General features: G+C 43.7%; 1 protein-coding gene across 1 annotated transcript in view; it reads left to right on the top strand.

The window, feature by feature from the left end:
* LOC115233853 (discoidin domain-containing receptor 2-like) overlaps positions 1-18,169 on the top strand; it is a 91,976-nt gene that overhangs the window by 52,099 nt on the left and 21,708 nt on the right. Inside the window, exon 2 of the mRNA XM_029804466.1 lies at positions 13,040-13,167. Within this exon, the coding sequence (XP_029660326.1) occupies positions 13,059-13,167 (109 nt within the window). The 5' untranslated portion in view covers positions 13,040-13,058. The remainder of the gene's footprint in view (positions 1-13,039; positions 13,168-18,169) is intronic.

Raw genomic sequence — 18,169 nt, 5'->3', positions numbered from 1 at the left:
GGGAAAGAGGGCACGATTGTTTGGGAAGACGGTTAAACCGCATCGTAACACGGCCGATTTTTCCACCGAAGGTTTTTCGAAGGCTCTTTGGAAGTCTTCGTCAATCAGAATGCAGCTGATCTTTCTATAACTGCCACTCGATATCACGTAAACCACGACGACGACGACGACAACGAAGAAGAAGGGAACGATGTCGGCAATGTCGGTGTCGATGTCAGTGTCGCAGGATTCGTTTTAACGAGACCGCTCGAGGGGATTCATTGAGACGCCGGCTGCTTCTTCAACGGCCACGTGACTCCTCATCCATTCTTCCTCTCCCTTTTTATAGCCCATCGTTTTATTATTCGTCTCTTACTTTCTTCTTTCACTCCGTCTACTCCGCGTCCTCCGTACTCTTTGCCGCCGTCGACCTTCATTTTCTTCTTCCCCGAATTCTCAGCATTATTCAGCAGACGCACGTCTCTTATCGAGGATGCACGCACGTACTGACTACCTGCTACGACGACAGTGACGACGACGACGAAGACGACGTCGCCGTGGAGTCTGTTGAAATTTGCAATAAAAAAAACGTCTCGCTATCGAAGCCGGCTGATTGCACGAACGAGCTTAAAAAAATGTCGTTATTCGTTGCTATATTACAGTAGTAGTATATGATATATTTTTATTATATATCTACAAATTTTTTATGATTTTTTTCGTTAACTACAAAGTTGAATCCATTATCTCGTTTCATGTATTTTTCATTTTTAGCACATTAAATAATAATATTTCATTGATTAATTCTTTATAACTGATAGACGATTAATAAATGATATCATATAATGTATATAATCTTCTCTGTTATTCTCTATGATTATATATATCTCAGAGTGAAGCTTGTTTCCTACTGCTTTATCCTTCAGCGTGTTTTTGCGAATAATGAATTATAATCTAACAAAGTATTAACCGACGCTAATTCGAATTAACAATTTTACTGACATGTCGATAATATCGGCGAATATGAATGGAAGCATCGTTGAAACGAAATTTTCATTCGCTGCTAAAGCGCGCGGACTGGATTACCGTACTCGCGATACCATCTCGTTAAAAGCACGAAACGGTCGTGGAAAGCCTATGGTTATAAAGTGCTCGTCTCGCAATGTTCGACGATACGCTCGTCCAATCGAAATTTTGATTACGCTCGCGTTACTGATTGTGCGCGTCCCGCGCATTATAAGCTTTAATCACTTTAATTACTTATTGCATGTAATTAAGCACGGTTTATTGCACTCGTGCTGACGAGCGGCCGTGATGAAAACAGCCCGTTGACGCGTGACGGCGCATATACGTCCGTCAATGGTACACGTAATGAAACTTGGAGTCGCAATTCTACCGAATCAAAGCCAGACTAATTGTCAACATTATTTCGATGTGTAGAAAATCGGCGGTTTCATTATGTGTCGTTTATTACCATGTTTCGCGTACCATAAATTAAATATTTATTACACGATTCGGGCGACTCTTCACGTGTTGCGTCATACATCGCCCTTTATAACGTTGATCCGTTATCGATCACGTGTAAAGTCATCATTTCTATCCGTTATCCTCCCGTTAAAGCCATCCCGTCCATATTACGACAAGGTAAAATGCTGCGACATACGCTTCGCAAGCCAACGTATATATGATCTCTTTACCGGGTATGTTTGCGCGCAGTAATGAACGGTTTCTACCAAAAGGTTATATGCACGTCACGGCCCATTCCTCAGTCCCTTGACCGTTCTTTATAGGATGGTACGTTATAACGAGCTCCCGTGCACCATCCTTCTCTCATTAAAACGTCAGTCGACATCTTTTCCCTCTTATTGTATGCAGTAATATTATCATTACCACGTGATATGAGACACGCAAGCTGCTCCAACGCATAGTGAAGAAAATGATCGCGAAGAACAACTTATGTTAATAAAAATTTTAAATATCTATTAAACTCGTATCTCTTGAGAAATACGTAGCGCTTAAAAAAATTTGAACACATAAATAATGTCCAGATAATTTTCTTCAATCAATATCGAAACAGCATATTCTTTGATCATATAATGCAATCGTAATTATCGGCAATCTTCGAATATTAAAACTAATCATCATTTTTTTTATGTTACAGGTGAGTCAACTGCGAGAATCACGCGAAACTACGAACTGCTCAAACAGTAAGTCCAATTAAGAGTAATTACGCGACACGAAGCAGGCGCTATCTAGTTAGTTGTTGTACGTTTCTTGCGTGTCACGGAAATAAAAAATAGAAATGATAGACTCGGAGATTCTCGATGCGCGCGATAGAAAATGTGCCCGGAACACGCACAAAGGCGCGGTAACATTCTCAACGGGAAGCGCGCCCCGTAACATCTTTCCTTTGTATATTTTCTTCCGACATGCTCGCGATGCTGGCGTGTTTGATTGCCGACGAAAGACGCGCTGGCGATGACTGTTCCAGGCCCGACGCTGCTCGGACTCCCGGGAGGGATCTCTCCTTCTTACTTCGAAGTAAACTGTTTTCTTAGGCACTCGGGACTCTTCAAAAATTCCTAAATATTTACCCGAGTGGAGGACTCCCAGACGGACGACACTTAAACGGTATTCTCCGAGCCAGGGTATACACGAAGACGGGCTTAAGCCTCCTGAAGGACGACGGATTAGAGGCTCTCCTGCACATTTCTTTCTTGTTCTCTCTCGTGTCCTCTCGCCTCCATTTTTCCTTCAGCTTTTCCTTCGCGCGAGTCTCTGGAACTTGCGACTGAGACCCTGAATTCCCGCCGAGGGAGATCATTCTTTGAACTGTAAGTCGAGCGTGGTTCTTCCGAGTGTATACATTATAAGATGATAAAATGCGGGATTTGTCATTGGAAAATGGAGATCTTCCGCGCGTGTACGTTGCGTACGCATTGAAATACGATGAATTATATATGAATCGGTATTACGTAAAACTGTCGACCGTTCTTACGGAAATAGCGGTTATTTGATTTTGTACTACGAATAGTTTGTGGCCGTCCTTTCTCAAATATTATTCAGATTCACGATTATCATTTCTCTCTATAAAATTAATTCAAGGAAATATGAATTGTTTTTCGAAGCCAGAGATTTTAATTTCTTTAATTACGAGGGTTTGTCTACGATTTAAAACGATCTGACAATCCATTTTTGCGTAAATAACGTCGCAAACTTTGGTCATTTTTTACAAGTCAAAGTACTTTTTCCCAACGTTTATCACCTTCAATCACGAAAACTCCGGCGGCGTCCTTATATCTCCGTAACACGAAATTATACGGCGACCTACACAATTGCTAGTTATCTTATTGCCTGTCGTAAATATTTAATTTAGCCAACTCGGTCGATACCCTCGCGGTACGCGAGGAACTTTCCAAGCCCGAGAATACGAAACTATGTACTCATTGATCGGACGAGTGTCGCAAATCGAGTGTATCTCGACGCGATGTTTTCGTGAGCACGTGTGAAGGGATCCCGTGTCCGAGAAATCGTCTTCTAAGCAGATGGCAAAAGGCCGGTCCGATACGGGAACTCGATTCCGCAGTTTCTCTTGACTTTTTTTTCGACTGGTTTCACAGACGTCGCCTCGATGCAAAAGCATTCCCTTGTTCGAAGTTCTCGCGCCTTCCCACCCACCGATTCCTGTCGCAGTCGCGCTCTCCGTCTGAGAGCTTCGAAAACTTTCGGGGATCTGAATACCAGGCTGCATTAAACATGAATAAACGATTTATGAGAACAGAACGGCTGTAACGGGTTTTGGTGAAGGCTTGACGGGCGCGGCAGGACCGTCTAGTAAAACGAGACCAAAGATCGTTGGCAGAGTTTCGCCGATGTACATACGCTTGATCTCCATCCGCCTTCTTATTCGCTGATAATTAATAATCGCCTTTAACGACCATATATATACTCTCCCCGGGTCTTCTATCTGTTTCATCATCGCTCCGGATAATAATTCTTCGACAATTGGCGGGTACCAACTGGCCTCGTGGTGCAAATAACAGATTAACCCTTTCGGCCATTCTGCTTCTTAGAACCTTTGATTCTCATCCTGTCGGATCAACGATGTCTTAGCGGCATAATAATACGAATATAGCTATGTTAGCGGCTTCAAAGTCACGAAGTTATCACGAAAATATGTCATTATCTCACATAAAGTGAGAAGATGTAAGGAATTTTTATCCCAAGACCGCTGTGTCCGCTGAGAAGAAAACGCAGATCGTATTTCATCGCATTCCGATGCGTTATTCTTGGAGTTCAACTGCGGAAAACGAAGGGAAAGAAATATATATCGCTTTAAAAAAAAGTATATATTAAACCGGAGGATTACGAGGAGGAAAAGAGAGGGGGAGGGAGGGATAAAAGGATTCAATTGAGCGCGCGAATGCGGCCTCTTTCTCGCGAAAACGGGTTCCGACGGAAACTTCGGGGCTTCAAAGCGATCTCATTTCATGCGCTCGCAAAGTTGGCTCCGCTGCGGATTGCCGCAAGCTAATTTGCGAGCGTCAGCTGCGTATTTCTGCAACTATTCTGAGTTCCTCGCGGCGTTAACCCGCAGACGGCGGACGTTAAAAACGGCCGATACCAAACGCGATACCGCATCTTTTCTTTTTTTCACCCCCAGACACATATAACGGCCGCTTTTCGCCGCTCGCGGAATAATTAATCCGCGCGGCTCGTAAAACTCGTCGTGTGTCGGGGATACAACGAACACGATCGCGTTCTTTTACGATTTTCTGAAAAAGTTATGTACACGGTGTGAAGAGACTCTAACGCTCTATGCCCTCGTCGCATAATCTAATCAGCACATTAACAGAGCGATAACGTCCGCTCGTAAATCCACAACTCCAGTAACGATCTTTCCACGTGGTACGATTCAAACGCGTATATTTGACGCGTCCGACGTCGTCGGGCGCGATGTTTTGCTCGTATGAGTGCGAAACAACGCGAATTGTGCGACTGGTCGTTAATTTTACCGCGTGGATCTTGACGCTGCAAGATTTCTGAATAAATATACATCGCATCCGTGAATTATAAGATTCTTAAGTCGTAAAATCGAAAAACGTATACGAAGTGTACAAAGGCGATTAAACTGCTTCGTGAATTGTGTCCGTCTTAAATAAGAAAATCAAACATCGATTAAGAGCTACAAAAGCTTGACTTGTGCATGTATGTTTGGCGTTTAATAATATTTAATAACATACTAGAATGTTAAAAAATAAAAATTTCAAACATTTGCAGTCGATTTTTGTATAAAATAATTTTATATTAGTGATGCGGTACCATTCTAGACGCAAGGTTAAATTATGACGCTATTTCCTGCGCGCAATTTGAACATTATTATTCGTAGGTCGTCTCTTACAGAATAAGAAGGTTCAACGATTCTCCCGTTAGTAGAACGTAGCAACGTTCGCTAAGTATTTCAGAGGTGATTTTACATGCCAATATTCTATGTCGGTTAAAGCCATCATTTGGTTATCGATTCGTGACATCGTTTGCGCGCGAGACCATTCTATCTCAGCGCAATAGATACTACTCCTCGTGCTCTCTGTCAAATAAAGTGTTATCGAATTCTGATACTTCCGATTTCGTTTCGACCAGCTCGAGCCAAGTCTGAACTGGATCGTTATCGTTCTTTCGTCGCCAACCGCGTCATTGTTGGCGTACCATTTCACAAGAAGCGAGCGCTAGAATCTGAGTAAGTATAACGAGATGTACAACGAGAGACTTCTTCGAGAATATCGATATCATTTTTATCTTTCCTCGTTATATTAGCACAAAATAATTAGACGAAAAGAGAAAAACAATACATTCGGCTCAACGTAGGAAAGGTAAATGTCCTGTAAGTAGAATGAAAAAGCGAGATAAAATTCAAATAGTGATACGACTTGTTTCATTCGATTGATTAACTTAAACAGCAGACAAGCTGACATGAAAATTTCAGTCGACCTTGGCTATATGCGAAGATGGTTCTCGCCCGCTATCATGAGAAATCACGCTGAAATATTTAACGATTCGATTGTTCATTCGTCTGGTGCGTGTCAAACAAACATAAAGCGGTCTCTTTTCCCAGTATCGTGGAAAAAAAACTAGTGAAATTGATACCCGTACGCTCGCAAAATAATCGTGACTCTTCGTCGTATCGGACACGGCACGTGAAATTCCGGGCATAGGTAGAAAGGCAGAAAGTGTTTTCGTAGATATCGACGTTCGCTCTATTTTGTCGATTATCTTCCATGTAAAAGATCGTACTACGCAGCTTCCCTCCCTTGAGACACGGAGGAAAACTGAAATATTCCAAAGGGTAAAGGAAGGGAAACGGACGTGTCGAGGCCTCCCTGCCACTCTCTCGGCGCAGCAATGGCGACGGAAGGTGGAGAATAGCATAGTAGAACCCGGAAGCAGTACATTTCACTTGTTCGAGGCATAAACTGGGACGGTAGACGTGCCGGTATGAAAATTTCAATCGGTCGGAGCAAAGTGTCGGCGGCGTAATGCGCGCGGGCGCGTCGAGGAGGCGGCGTCGAGGAGGCGAAGGTGGAAGACTGGATGGTAGTGGCGGAGGGCTCAGGTGGTGGCACACACAGGTGGAGGCGGCGAGGAGGAAGAGGAGGGAGAAGGAACGCGACGCGAGAGAGAATGAGGAGAGTAAAGTGGCTCTGGACCGTGCGAGTATATCTCCATCTGCGTCCCTCGCCGTATGGCGCTCCCTTTCCGTCCTCCTTCCTCTTAACGGCATACGAGGCCTTAGCCCGCGGCGAACTGCATAATTCATGGCCCTACTACACACCGACCGCCATCTCCCCAGCGTACCCTCTTTCAGAGGGCCGCCGCCGTCACCAAACCCTCCTTGCACCACCGAACCCTCCCTCCGCGCTTCAACCTTCTCCTTCTTCCTTGCCAGGGTCAGCCTCAGTCGCGTGCATTGTACGTCACCATGTATGCGCGTGCTCCTATCCCTATGCATACGAAAGAATCTATGCATGCACGCGTGTAAGTGTACACGATGTGGATAAAGTTGGCTCTGACGACGAGGTATATGCACACGTTCCTAACTCTCGTACACCACGAGCGCAGAATGTAGGCGAATATTTCGGCTGAGTTATGGGCAGCACCCCCCGTCGAGGTAGCGCGGACCTAACGAGAGAAACGCCACGGGCGCTTTGACCGTTCTCGATCGCGTCGGAATGCCTTCCCCGAGGAACAAGATTCGAAGATCGGAATAATGGATTTTTACGAGGACACTATCGGCTTGGATAACTTTACGCGCATTGTTGCTCTTTTGTAATCTCAGCAGCTTGCTCTTTTTCTTTCACATTGTGTGTCTTTGAGAGTTATTCCGTTGCATGCAGCGAGCACCGACGATTTTCTGCGGCAATAAAATATCACTTTTTAACTGGTGACGCCGATGTAATTATAGAGCTCTTAATTATAGAGCTCGCGAAAGGCGAATGGCAAAGGCGAGAGACAACGTTAATTCTCACTCTACTGTTCGTAACTCGCGAATTTTCTTTTCTAATCCGCGTTACACTTGTAGAATATGTATTGCGGGGTACCGGTTGGAATTGTGTGGCGGAATGAAATACTGGGATATAAATTTCAAACGCTTACTGCCATGTGAAATATATGTATCAGTGATGCGGATCGTGCATTTAGATAGAATGATATATTTTAAAGGAAGAACGCGCGCGCACTCTTGAATAATAACTCTACTATTTTTAAAGATGCTAAACGTAACAAATTAATATTGCCTGCTTCCAAGAAAAGTAAAATCATTGTCTTTGCTTTTTTATAGTTAATAATAATCGTAAAATATTTTTCATGAAAACGATTATATAAATATCTCGCTAATTTCTTTTTTAAATTAGACAGTATATTTTGTCTCAATTCTATTGGTTTTAGAATATTATTTTCACAGTTGTTTATCTTTAAATCTGTTTAAACTTGCTCTTTATTAAATGCTTATGACGTTGGATTCTTTGATAAAAGAAAAAGTTTTATTTCGCGTGACTTTTTGCCTCTTCCGTTTATGGAATTGAGACATATATCGTACATGTTTTTGATTACACCTTAATAATTGATGGTTGGCATAAATTGGACGATCTTCGAACTACCTCGAACATGACTGAATAGATAACGCGGCGATGTCGTCGTCCATTGCACCGGTCGCCGAAGGCATCCTCGCGCTTAGAGTGCGACTCGTCCAATCCGCGCGTGTACACTAATAGGAAGACAAAGTGCACACCCAAAGCTACAAGACTGCACGAAATTAATACGGAACCGGCTTTACTCTGCGGACGTACCGCGGTTCGAAGCGCAGAAAAGACGGCGGAACGAGATGCAGATATCCCGAGGCACGGCCAGGAGCCGCAAGTCGTTTTCTCGTCCTACCGAGGAGAAGCGTACCGGTTCTTGCGCTGAATAAATGGGAGATGCTCTACCATCTTGGGTTCCCATCGCTCGCGCCAGAAGATAAACATCAGCAGCAGCAGCAGCCGCAACCTCAGCACACGGTAGCCAGAGGGACCTTCGTAATTAGCCGCGCTTGCGTGTCTCTTCTTTTTCTCGCGTTAGAAACGCCGAAGACTGCGATGGTGTCTGTTTATGAACAGTTGGCGAATCGATCAAAGTTCTTTGAAGATCGCCGGATGACCGAACTATTTCATAGAAGCTGCCCTGCGGATTTCAGACGAAAATACACCGGGCGGAAGGAGACCGGAAAGCGAAAGGAGGATCACCGTTAAGTTTTGCGCTTTGAGCGGAAAATGTTAGAATGTCAAAGAGCCGAGACTTATTACGGTAACTTTGTAAATTAATAAGATTTAAGTAATAAATTACGTATCGGCGAGAGAGAGTTCAAAGTTCATCAAAAGATGAATCGAATCCTTAATAAATCCAGCAGTGGAGACTAAGATAATAAAGTCATAGGAAAAAGCAAATAAAAAATCACCGTGAATAATAGAGAATACAAAAGCCAATTTAATGTAAAAGAACGTATCGGAACGTTTCGATCCTGATTGTATATCCAATTTAAATTCTCTCAATCAAGAGAGTTTTAATACAATAGATATTATTATTACAAGTACACAAAATTATATAAAATTTAAAAAAAAATACAAATTCATGCAACTTGAGCCTGTATATTGAGAAACAAAAAAATATTTAAATGTATAATATGATAATAGTAATCCTTAATAATTTTTTTATTATGTATTATTATTTTACACATTTTTAATCTTATTAAAACGATAGTGCAAAATTGCCGTCTGGTGATTTTTTCGCGTCGACGATTGCGTCTCTCCCCAAGAAAGGATTTACAAAAATAAGTCGCGGCGCTCCCCGGCAATTACACGAGGACGACTTCGTCGAGTTTTAATTTGCCTGCGCCAACACTCGAGACCGTGTCGCGTGTTCGTATACGCGACGCTTTCCACGAATTCACGCGCAAATTTATGCACCCGAACGATGGAAACAGCGCTCAAAAGAGCGCCGTGCCTGCTTCTCCTACGCCCGCCGTAAATCTCGTCGCCCGAGAATTGTGCGTTTCCTTGCGAAAGACTTTGAGCGTGATTTCTCGCCCGGTCCCGTCGGAATTTCTACGATAGGCAACTCCATGAACCGAAAATCCGCGAACGTAGAGTGCACGTTTTGTCTCCGATAAATGTTTATTGAAATTAGACTCACCGCTACTTTCACATTCACGCACATTTTGCGAGTCCATCGACCCAAATGACAGTGATTGTCAAACGAACAAATTTGAGCGAACTCAGTATATTTACAGTTTTGCGAAGATCTTGTTTTTTTACACCTCAATCGTCGTTTCGCGAGAAGAAATTCAGATGTGCCTGTATGCAGAATTTTTACTTCCTAGTTTTCCGTGCTCTCTTTTTTTTCTGCATCGTCGAAAACTTCTCGACGAGAAAATGACGCGTTTTCCGTCGCGGTTAAAGCCGTTCGCGAGCAACGGGGGAGGGGATGAGGGACAGGGTCGAGCTTGGATGCGAATTTTTCGCCCGAACTCAAGAGTTCGTCGACGAACGGCGTTTAACGATCCGGAAACGTTGTAAGTGTGGAGATTAAAGCGTGTATTCGTACACGTAGCAGCGGATCTGTGCGCAGCGGTACTTTCCTTCCTTCTCCCATTCACACTCCCTTCGGAATGACACGTTAGGAACGGAGCCAAGCCAACTCTAGAATGTACTATAGGTATACTTCCAAATGGGAATACTTCTCCTGGCTTTTAATTTAAGTTTGAATTTCAAGGAAAATAATTATCTAACCGAAATGGCGCGAAACACGAACAGCTTTTTAACTATTGATCAAAGTATACGCGGTTTGACTATCGATTAAAGTATACAAATTGCGTAGATTAGTATAAATAAAAGTTACTGCAACGTAAAGACAGATAATCTCTTGACATCAATATCTCGAAATTGTCGCATTTATTTATGAGAGCTCTCGCTGAGATTAATAAGCTTGGAAGAATCCGCTGTTCACGCTTTGAACATGTGCCGAACGTAATCGGTGCGGCATGATTGATTCGCTGATTCGTCGAACAAATTCATGTGTATTCACTCGTGAAATACGCTCACGAGCCATACAGGCGGATGTAGCTTTATCTAGGCCCCATCATTCACGTTAATTCTACTTAAGCACCGATGCACCTGGCTCGCGAGCTCAACGACGCGACAAGCGCACGATGCACTCGGCAAAAATGAAGAGACGAATGCCATGCAAATCGAGCATTGGAAATGCGCACAAGGGCACCTTATGCAGCGGCACATAGTGGAACCGAGTGGCCGAACGGCAGTTCGAGCGAATGAAAGATGGCAGTGTGCGTATTGTAGAAGGCCGGAACAAACGGGGCACTAAATTCATATGATTTCTTCGTTCCCAAGCGGAGGTTCGCGTGGTTTGCTTGGGCGTTGCGTCGGCGCCAACGTTGAATATTTGTGCCGGCATAAGCGTTCGGCTAAAGCTAGTCGAAAGAAAATTTATTCACGAATAGAAACAGTAAAAGTCTATCTCCTCATCGACCTCGCCTTCAGAAGGACAATTATTTAAAGAACGCGCGCGAATGAACGTGGGGGAATTGAAATAAAGAAAAGAATACTAATAAAGGTACAAGACGTATTTGCCTCGAGCGTAAGTGCATACAAATTCAGACATGTGGACATAATCAACTCTCCGTAATTACGAGCAAATGATTAAGCCTCTCTACTTGAAGTATGCCCGCCAGGTACAAAGAGCTCAACGTTCTCCTTCGAGTAAGCTCGCGCGAAATGCAGATCGATGGTGCAATTAGTTGACGCGAGTACGCTAGAGCCCGATTATTTCCCGTGTGCTTTTTATTTTTAATTATATTACATTTGCCGTGCATAATATGTAATCTGAGATGACAAGCAATTTTGAAATGCTATTATTCGGGGTGACACGGTCGCTGCGGGGAATGTATCTCGCGATGGCAAAGCCATGAGAATGCATTAGAGCGAGCGTGCATTTATGTCGAGATTATCCTCAAGCCTGTAATGATTAATTGTATGTCATGATTGATCTAATCATCGGCTCAGAAACGAATGCCGTGTCTCGGACACAATCGACCGAACGAGCTGGGCGGTTAGAGGTTGGCTGCACTCTGTGACCTTAATTACTACGTCGACTAATCGATCGCGCGCATTGTGATCGTACTATGCTCGACACTGGTACCGGCATACGCAATCACTTCGCGCTGAATAGTGTCTTAATTGCTGGTTGGATAATCCGATTTAGCCACTTAATCGATTATGACCGTACATGGAGCCATCGCTATCGCAAATGTTCGCAAATTCTCAAATTTGGATTAGCTATCTGACACGACGACAATCTACACGGATCTCCTATTCAGACAATTAAATAAACATGATACTGCAGGCTTGTCCCTCTTTGAATAAAATAGTGTCGATTATAACAAAATTCTTGACAAAATAAAAAACATTGCGGCAACGAATACACAAACTATCTCTAATTCTTTTGATGATATAATTCTATTTCTCGTGATTTGTTCTGGTTTTAGAGTATAAAACTTTAAATCCATCTATCTCAAAAAACATTAGTAGAAAATCAGATCGGTTTAAAAAAGTATTTGTCACCCATTATAGGTGTTTCGTATATTTGCGGTCGGGTACCCGGCGATAAATTCCTGAAATCCACGAATTCACGATCTCGTAGCGCAATATATAAAACGCCGGCAGCCGCGTCTATCGCCACGGATATTTTCGTCGTGAAATAACGAGTCGCAGTGGAAGGATTCCCTAAACTTGGCAGATAAACATCGAGGAACGGTCTCGACGGTAGTCGAAGAAACCCCCTCCGTTAATTAGCCAAAAAGTAAGGCCTCTCTTACGGTTCTCCCTCGCTTTTCTTTCCTGCGTTACGCGCCACGACGGCACCGCCGTGAATAAAATACAGTCTCACAGTCTCCCCTCCCCCTCTCCTTCCCTTCCCCGCGAAACCCATCGTATCCCTGACTATCCGGTACACACGAGCTCTCGCCCCCTCGCATACGAGAGAAGAACCAGCCGAAGAGCCCTACGGCGTTCTCCGTAGTTCTTTCTCGCGCTCGTATCATCCTCGTCGCGGGCCTCTCTTTTTCCGTCCTTCTCTCGCGTCGAACGGCCGATCCTAATCTCGATAATGACGCGTAATGGCTGCTGGCGTGAATGTAGCTCTTTGTCCGCGGCTCCTGTACCGGTCGTATATCTGTCCGGTACGAGAACCGCGCCATTTCACCCCGTCGAAAAGCACGGGGGAGGCCGAAACGGCCGTTTCCAGACTCTTTTTCTACGTCCACGTCGCGTCCCCCTCCCGGCCCCCCTCTCGTCCTTATCCCCCTTCCAACCCTCGTCTCAGGCTCCAATCTCTATGCTTGGCAAGACGCCCTTCCCGAGAATTACGCTTAATCACTCTGTTCTGTGTAGCGCCGGGACTGCAGAGCCGTTTGTACGTATGTGTGTGTGTGATTTTTTTTTAAACTTTATTTTTGCAGAAGCGGTTATGAGAGTTCGATGACCACGAGCCCGCGGACCATCGACGCTACCATGGATTACCTGCAGACGTGCCTCATCTTTTACCTGCTGATCCTCTGCTTCTGCGGCGGACGTTCCATAGACATATGTAAGTAAACATGTCAATTTAATTAAAGGAATCCGATTCGACGTGAGACAGCTTCGCGCTTTCGAGTCAAACTCAAACTGCATACATTTCTCAATTGACAATGACTTAAGTATTGACAATTAATCGTCTCGATAATCATTAAATTCATTATTAGCTAAAACATTGCATAAATATATTTTCAATTTAATTAATTATTTCCTGTAAAAATCTTATGATAAATGATACAATAAATTCTTTTATTTTCCACATATAAAACAATTTTTTTGCGCAAAAGATATGGTTCAATTTCAAAAAGTCGTGATATTTATCGCTTAGTAGCAAAGAATCGATCCTCTCCGTAAAATCAGTAGATCGTAGTGGCAGAATCCCGGTAGAAATACGTGTTTACATCCAAGGCTATAATTTTACTCTGGATGGGTGCCTCTGCCCCCCGCGGTTTCACCCGATAAAAACAGAAAGGCCTCCCTCCGTACCGCATTGCCCTTTGCCTTACATTAAACCTCAGGCTCGGTTTCTACTCGGCTTGGTTTCCATCCCATTGACTCCGGCAGCCCGAGCCACCTCCCCGTGTCAGGTAAACAGGGCGAGAAACTTGCAAAGTATCCGCCAAGAGTTCCGAAGTCAGCCCCGGGAAAGGCTTTTAGGTACTCGTTCGTGAAATCGAGCTCGAAACTTACGTATACGGGACGTATTTCGCACCCGAAGAATTTCTCGAGCAGTACCGAAAGATGGATCGTGATGGTCTCTCGATTCGGTTACACTGCAACGCGTACCATCCCTTTCCCTGGATGAGTGAATAGATTCAAGTTATACAGAGTACGTGCATAAGCATAAAGTTTCCAGAATAGAAATTTTCTTATTTTATCGTATATCAATATTATATCATTTCAATTTTGTAAATCGATTAAATTGTTAATTCATAAAGATTCTACTGTCTAAATGTTAAATAAAAGTTAAATGGAATTACTGTGTCTGACAAGTCCTTGATAAGATTCATCACCGATAATACTATAAAGTCTTTGTAAGTGCACAGTAATCGGCTTACGCTTTAAGGCTAAATATATCTGTACAACGACTATTACGAGAACATACTAAATCAGGAAAGTTGATGTTACCTTCAAACTCTTGGAATCTATGCGCCATACTATTCAACCTCAAAGCCGATACTTGTTTTACCTTTGATCCTGCTTATACTTATACTTGAGCATCCCGGTGTAATCCATGAAAACAACTATATATAGCGCAAACTTCGCTAATTAAATTCTATCTGGTTATCAAAATAGCTCAACATAATCTTTGAGATAACAAGCGAAACAACACCGATTAAAACGGCAAAATTATATACAAAAAAAGAATTTAGCCTACAACTAATTAAATATGACATTTTAATAACATGGTCACAAAATAACAATCTATCAATTAATATGTCAGTCTGTTAGAATAAAAGCATCAAAAATAAAAAAATCGGCATATCAATTGTATCATTTCAAACACTTTTTTTATTCGCGCGTAAAAGTTGGAAATGGGACGACACACTTCGAATTTATTCGACCGTGCTTGGGATCCGATCGAACCGCATTTTTAACATCGGTGACCGAAAGATTCATAGAGCTTTACGTAAGTGGATCAACGTACTCCGACACGGGAAAAGCGCGAGCAGCGCCGAAATATAAATAGCACCCCCGTCCTCCTCCTCTTCCGTACGAAAGTTGGAAGTAGACCGCGAAGGGGAGGGCCCCCCCACGGTGACTGAACTTGTACATCGGTGAATTCGCGGTCGTGTTAAGCGAGCCGGTCAGCCATGGCAGAACCGAAGGACGGTTGTGGGGCGCTGGAAGGGCTCGCCGAGCAGTTAAAGCGCGCATAAATTGCAATGTTAATGTTGCCGGCAATACATAAACATGTTGCACGTCGGTCGGATTGCGGTGTCTGCGCGTGTTGCACAGCCCTCTAGGTTCCTGCGTGCCTGCGTGCATGCGTGCGTGCGTGTGTGCGAAAGGGCGCGTACGGTTTCGCGTGCACCGAGGGCGATTGGTACGCGTAGACGCGTGCCTAGACGAGAGCGGCCATTGCCGCTCGCGTGTGTATTAACGCGCCCGTGTTTCGGTGTTGCGTAATTGCGGAGCCAACGCGAGCGTGTACGTATACACGAGCGGACGAGTGTGTTGACGTCGGGGCGATAGGATAGGAGGTAATTATACAGATGCGTCATCCGGGAAAGGAGGGACGTGTGTATCTGACGTGGCAAAATTTACCGTACGTGACACATGTGCGGCGGACGATCACTTTTTTCGCATTCCGCGCGAGATTCATTGTTAACGGCAACTACGATGGCATAGCTAATGATGTAGCAGAGGATGTACCGATATGACTACATCTCTAAATAAATGACAAACATAAGCGAGACTACAAATGCAAATATATTATAATTTAGATTTTAATAATTATAAAAAAATATATGTTATGCATGTGCGCATATGTGTGTGTAATGAAACGGAGAATGTATGTAGGAATAACGCATTTGTATATGTTGTGGCATCGAAAACAGACGGTAGAAATGTGTCCGGGGAGAACCGTCACGCAATCGAGTTCTCTTGCGTTATAACATTGTCATCCCTCTATTACCTTCTTGATCCTCTCAACCCTCCTTTCCAATTATCTACAGATCCATTAGGCTCTAGCGTGATGGTGACGAAATTATTACAGGAGTCTTCAGCATATTAACATAACAATGCGGCAATTACTGTCCCTCGTTTACGCTCTATCGCCAACCCATACAAATATAAAACTCGAAGTACAGTTATAAAGATATTATAAATTTAAAAAACTAGCCTTCAAATAAATATGGGACTTCTCTCGTTTTAAATCTCCATGAATAATAGTAATAATAAAAATATAAATCATAAAACACATTGAAAAGAATTCCATGTATTATTGCATTATTATATATTTTTTTTACTATTTTGCATATAATTTGAACAGAATCAGATATATCACAAATTTGTGCGCAAAGATTGAGCCATCGATATTCCTTTCGCGAAGAACGCTATAATTGAAGCGATCATATCCTGTGTGCGCGGATAAACGGATTATTTTTACAGTCATCTATGCGCGAGTACACAAATATACTCTCACAATCGTATACCCTTCGTAGATACACTTATCAAAACATTCCCCGGTTATCATTACAACTTGTCACTCCTTTGTACGCTTGGTGCAGGCATTAATACTGGCTGACAGCTTCTGCGGGGCTTGTTTGAAAGGCGCGATTATTCGTACGACAAAGGCACCGCCAACACTTTCCGCACGTGTACATCGTATGTCTCTCGGATATAAAATCCCCGCGACGTAAACATTCCCAAGCCGGTATTCCGACATCTGTTTCTTACCCTCACGCAGACACCGATCTCGTCGTTCGGCTTGATCACGCGCCAGAACCCGACAGTTTACGCTCTCGCCCGCGGTACGCAAACTCGAGATCTCTTCGTCTCCCTAACGACTCTGGATAAATCGCCTCGAGTGCAATCGACTTAACCCCGCGTCTCATCATCCGGAGGCGCAGCCTTCGGGTACATTCTCGGCGAACAAGAATGAATCGGGAGAATCAAGCGGAATTGACACATTGAAAGGATGTCAGCTGGGCGGGAGACGCCAAGCGAAATAATCCTCGGCTTTCCGCGTTGCCACGATCGCGCGTCTCTTCTATTTTTCGGCGATATATCTCACGATCGCGTCGTCGCTTCGGAATATATACGCAAGCGAATGCGATTATCGCGAGTCTCTGTCGCGTCGCGATAAACCCGTTCGCATCTCGTTTTGCTGCGAGAGCGACGGCGCCCCGACGGCATTGCGGAATGTATCGAGCAACGAATCCGAAGGACGTCTCGTGCTTGACGCGTTGAAAGGACGTCAACTGTCAGACGTCGACGTCGAGTGTAATAATCCCCGACTTTCGGGTTCGAAGGGCGCCCGTCAATCTGCCGCGCGGATCTGTATTTTCATAAGGCCAACCCACGAAAGCAAACACCGCGTGCCCGGTTATACGAGCACGAAGGGTTCGTGCCCTAAAACCCTCCGCGCAACTGACATCGACTAGAACGAAAGAATTAGACGATGTGGACAGCGCGATCGAGAAAGAAAGGATTTATTTTCTTAAATGACACGTGTCAAATGTCCTCGTTTTTTCATTCTTACGTAAAAAAGAATTAAGAATTCGCAAATTCTTAAATTCAAAGACTATTAAAAGACGGACACGTATATTATAAAACAATATGATTATTATTAATTTTCTATTTTTTATCGAAAATTGTAAATGACTTGATATTTAAATAATTCTTCCAATATTTAAATAATTCTTCCAATTTAATATTGATTTTACAGTTTCTAAAAATGAAAGCTTAAATTAACAGATAGTTTCACAAAGGAACAATTCAATATAAAGCATCTTTATCTCTTCTAATATCGATTAACACCAGTCACACATTAGCGAATAAAACTGGTTAGTTTTGATAAATCCAGGCCACGAAGGCAGAAACCACGTACAAAAGGGTTGCACTTTCAACCCTCGGGATCTAAGTAACGCATGCAACTCGAGACGGTGATTTTCAGTCCACGGTGGATAACGCCTGAGGGGGTTTCAAGGGTGGAACGGCCGCGATGCGGAGAAGGGAGCAGGAGCGGTGAATAGGATAGAAAGGGCAAGAGAAAGAGAAAAGGAGAAAGAAAAACCTCAGGGAAATAGGAGGGACGAAAGGGTCGTGTAAAAGTAGTACTTCCGTTCTGCCAGTCGTCGCGGCGCCAGGGGGACGGGCATGCGCATTTTCGTCGAGGCAAGTTACCTTCTGCTTAGAACGAATGTTTGTTTTCTCTGAAAGAGGCGAAAATGGCTCCCTAGAAGGTCCAAGGAAACCGCATCTCGGCCTTCATGACCTTACGAAAGGGTACAACGCGCTGTCTAGGGGCGGCGAGCCCGAACGCACGAACTTCTTTCGAGGTCGACGCT

This window comes from Formica exsecta, unplaced genomic scaffold (genome assembly GCF_003651465.1).
Source record: "Formica exsecta isolate Colony F162 unplaced genomic scaffold, ASM365146v1 scaffold191, whole genome shotgun sequence".
Lineage (NCBI taxonomy): Eukaryota > Metazoa > Arthropoda > Insecta > Hymenoptera > Formicidae > Formica > Formica exsecta.
Note: the sequence above shows the minus strand (reverse complement) of the source record. Positions and strands in the feature narration are given on the sequence as shown.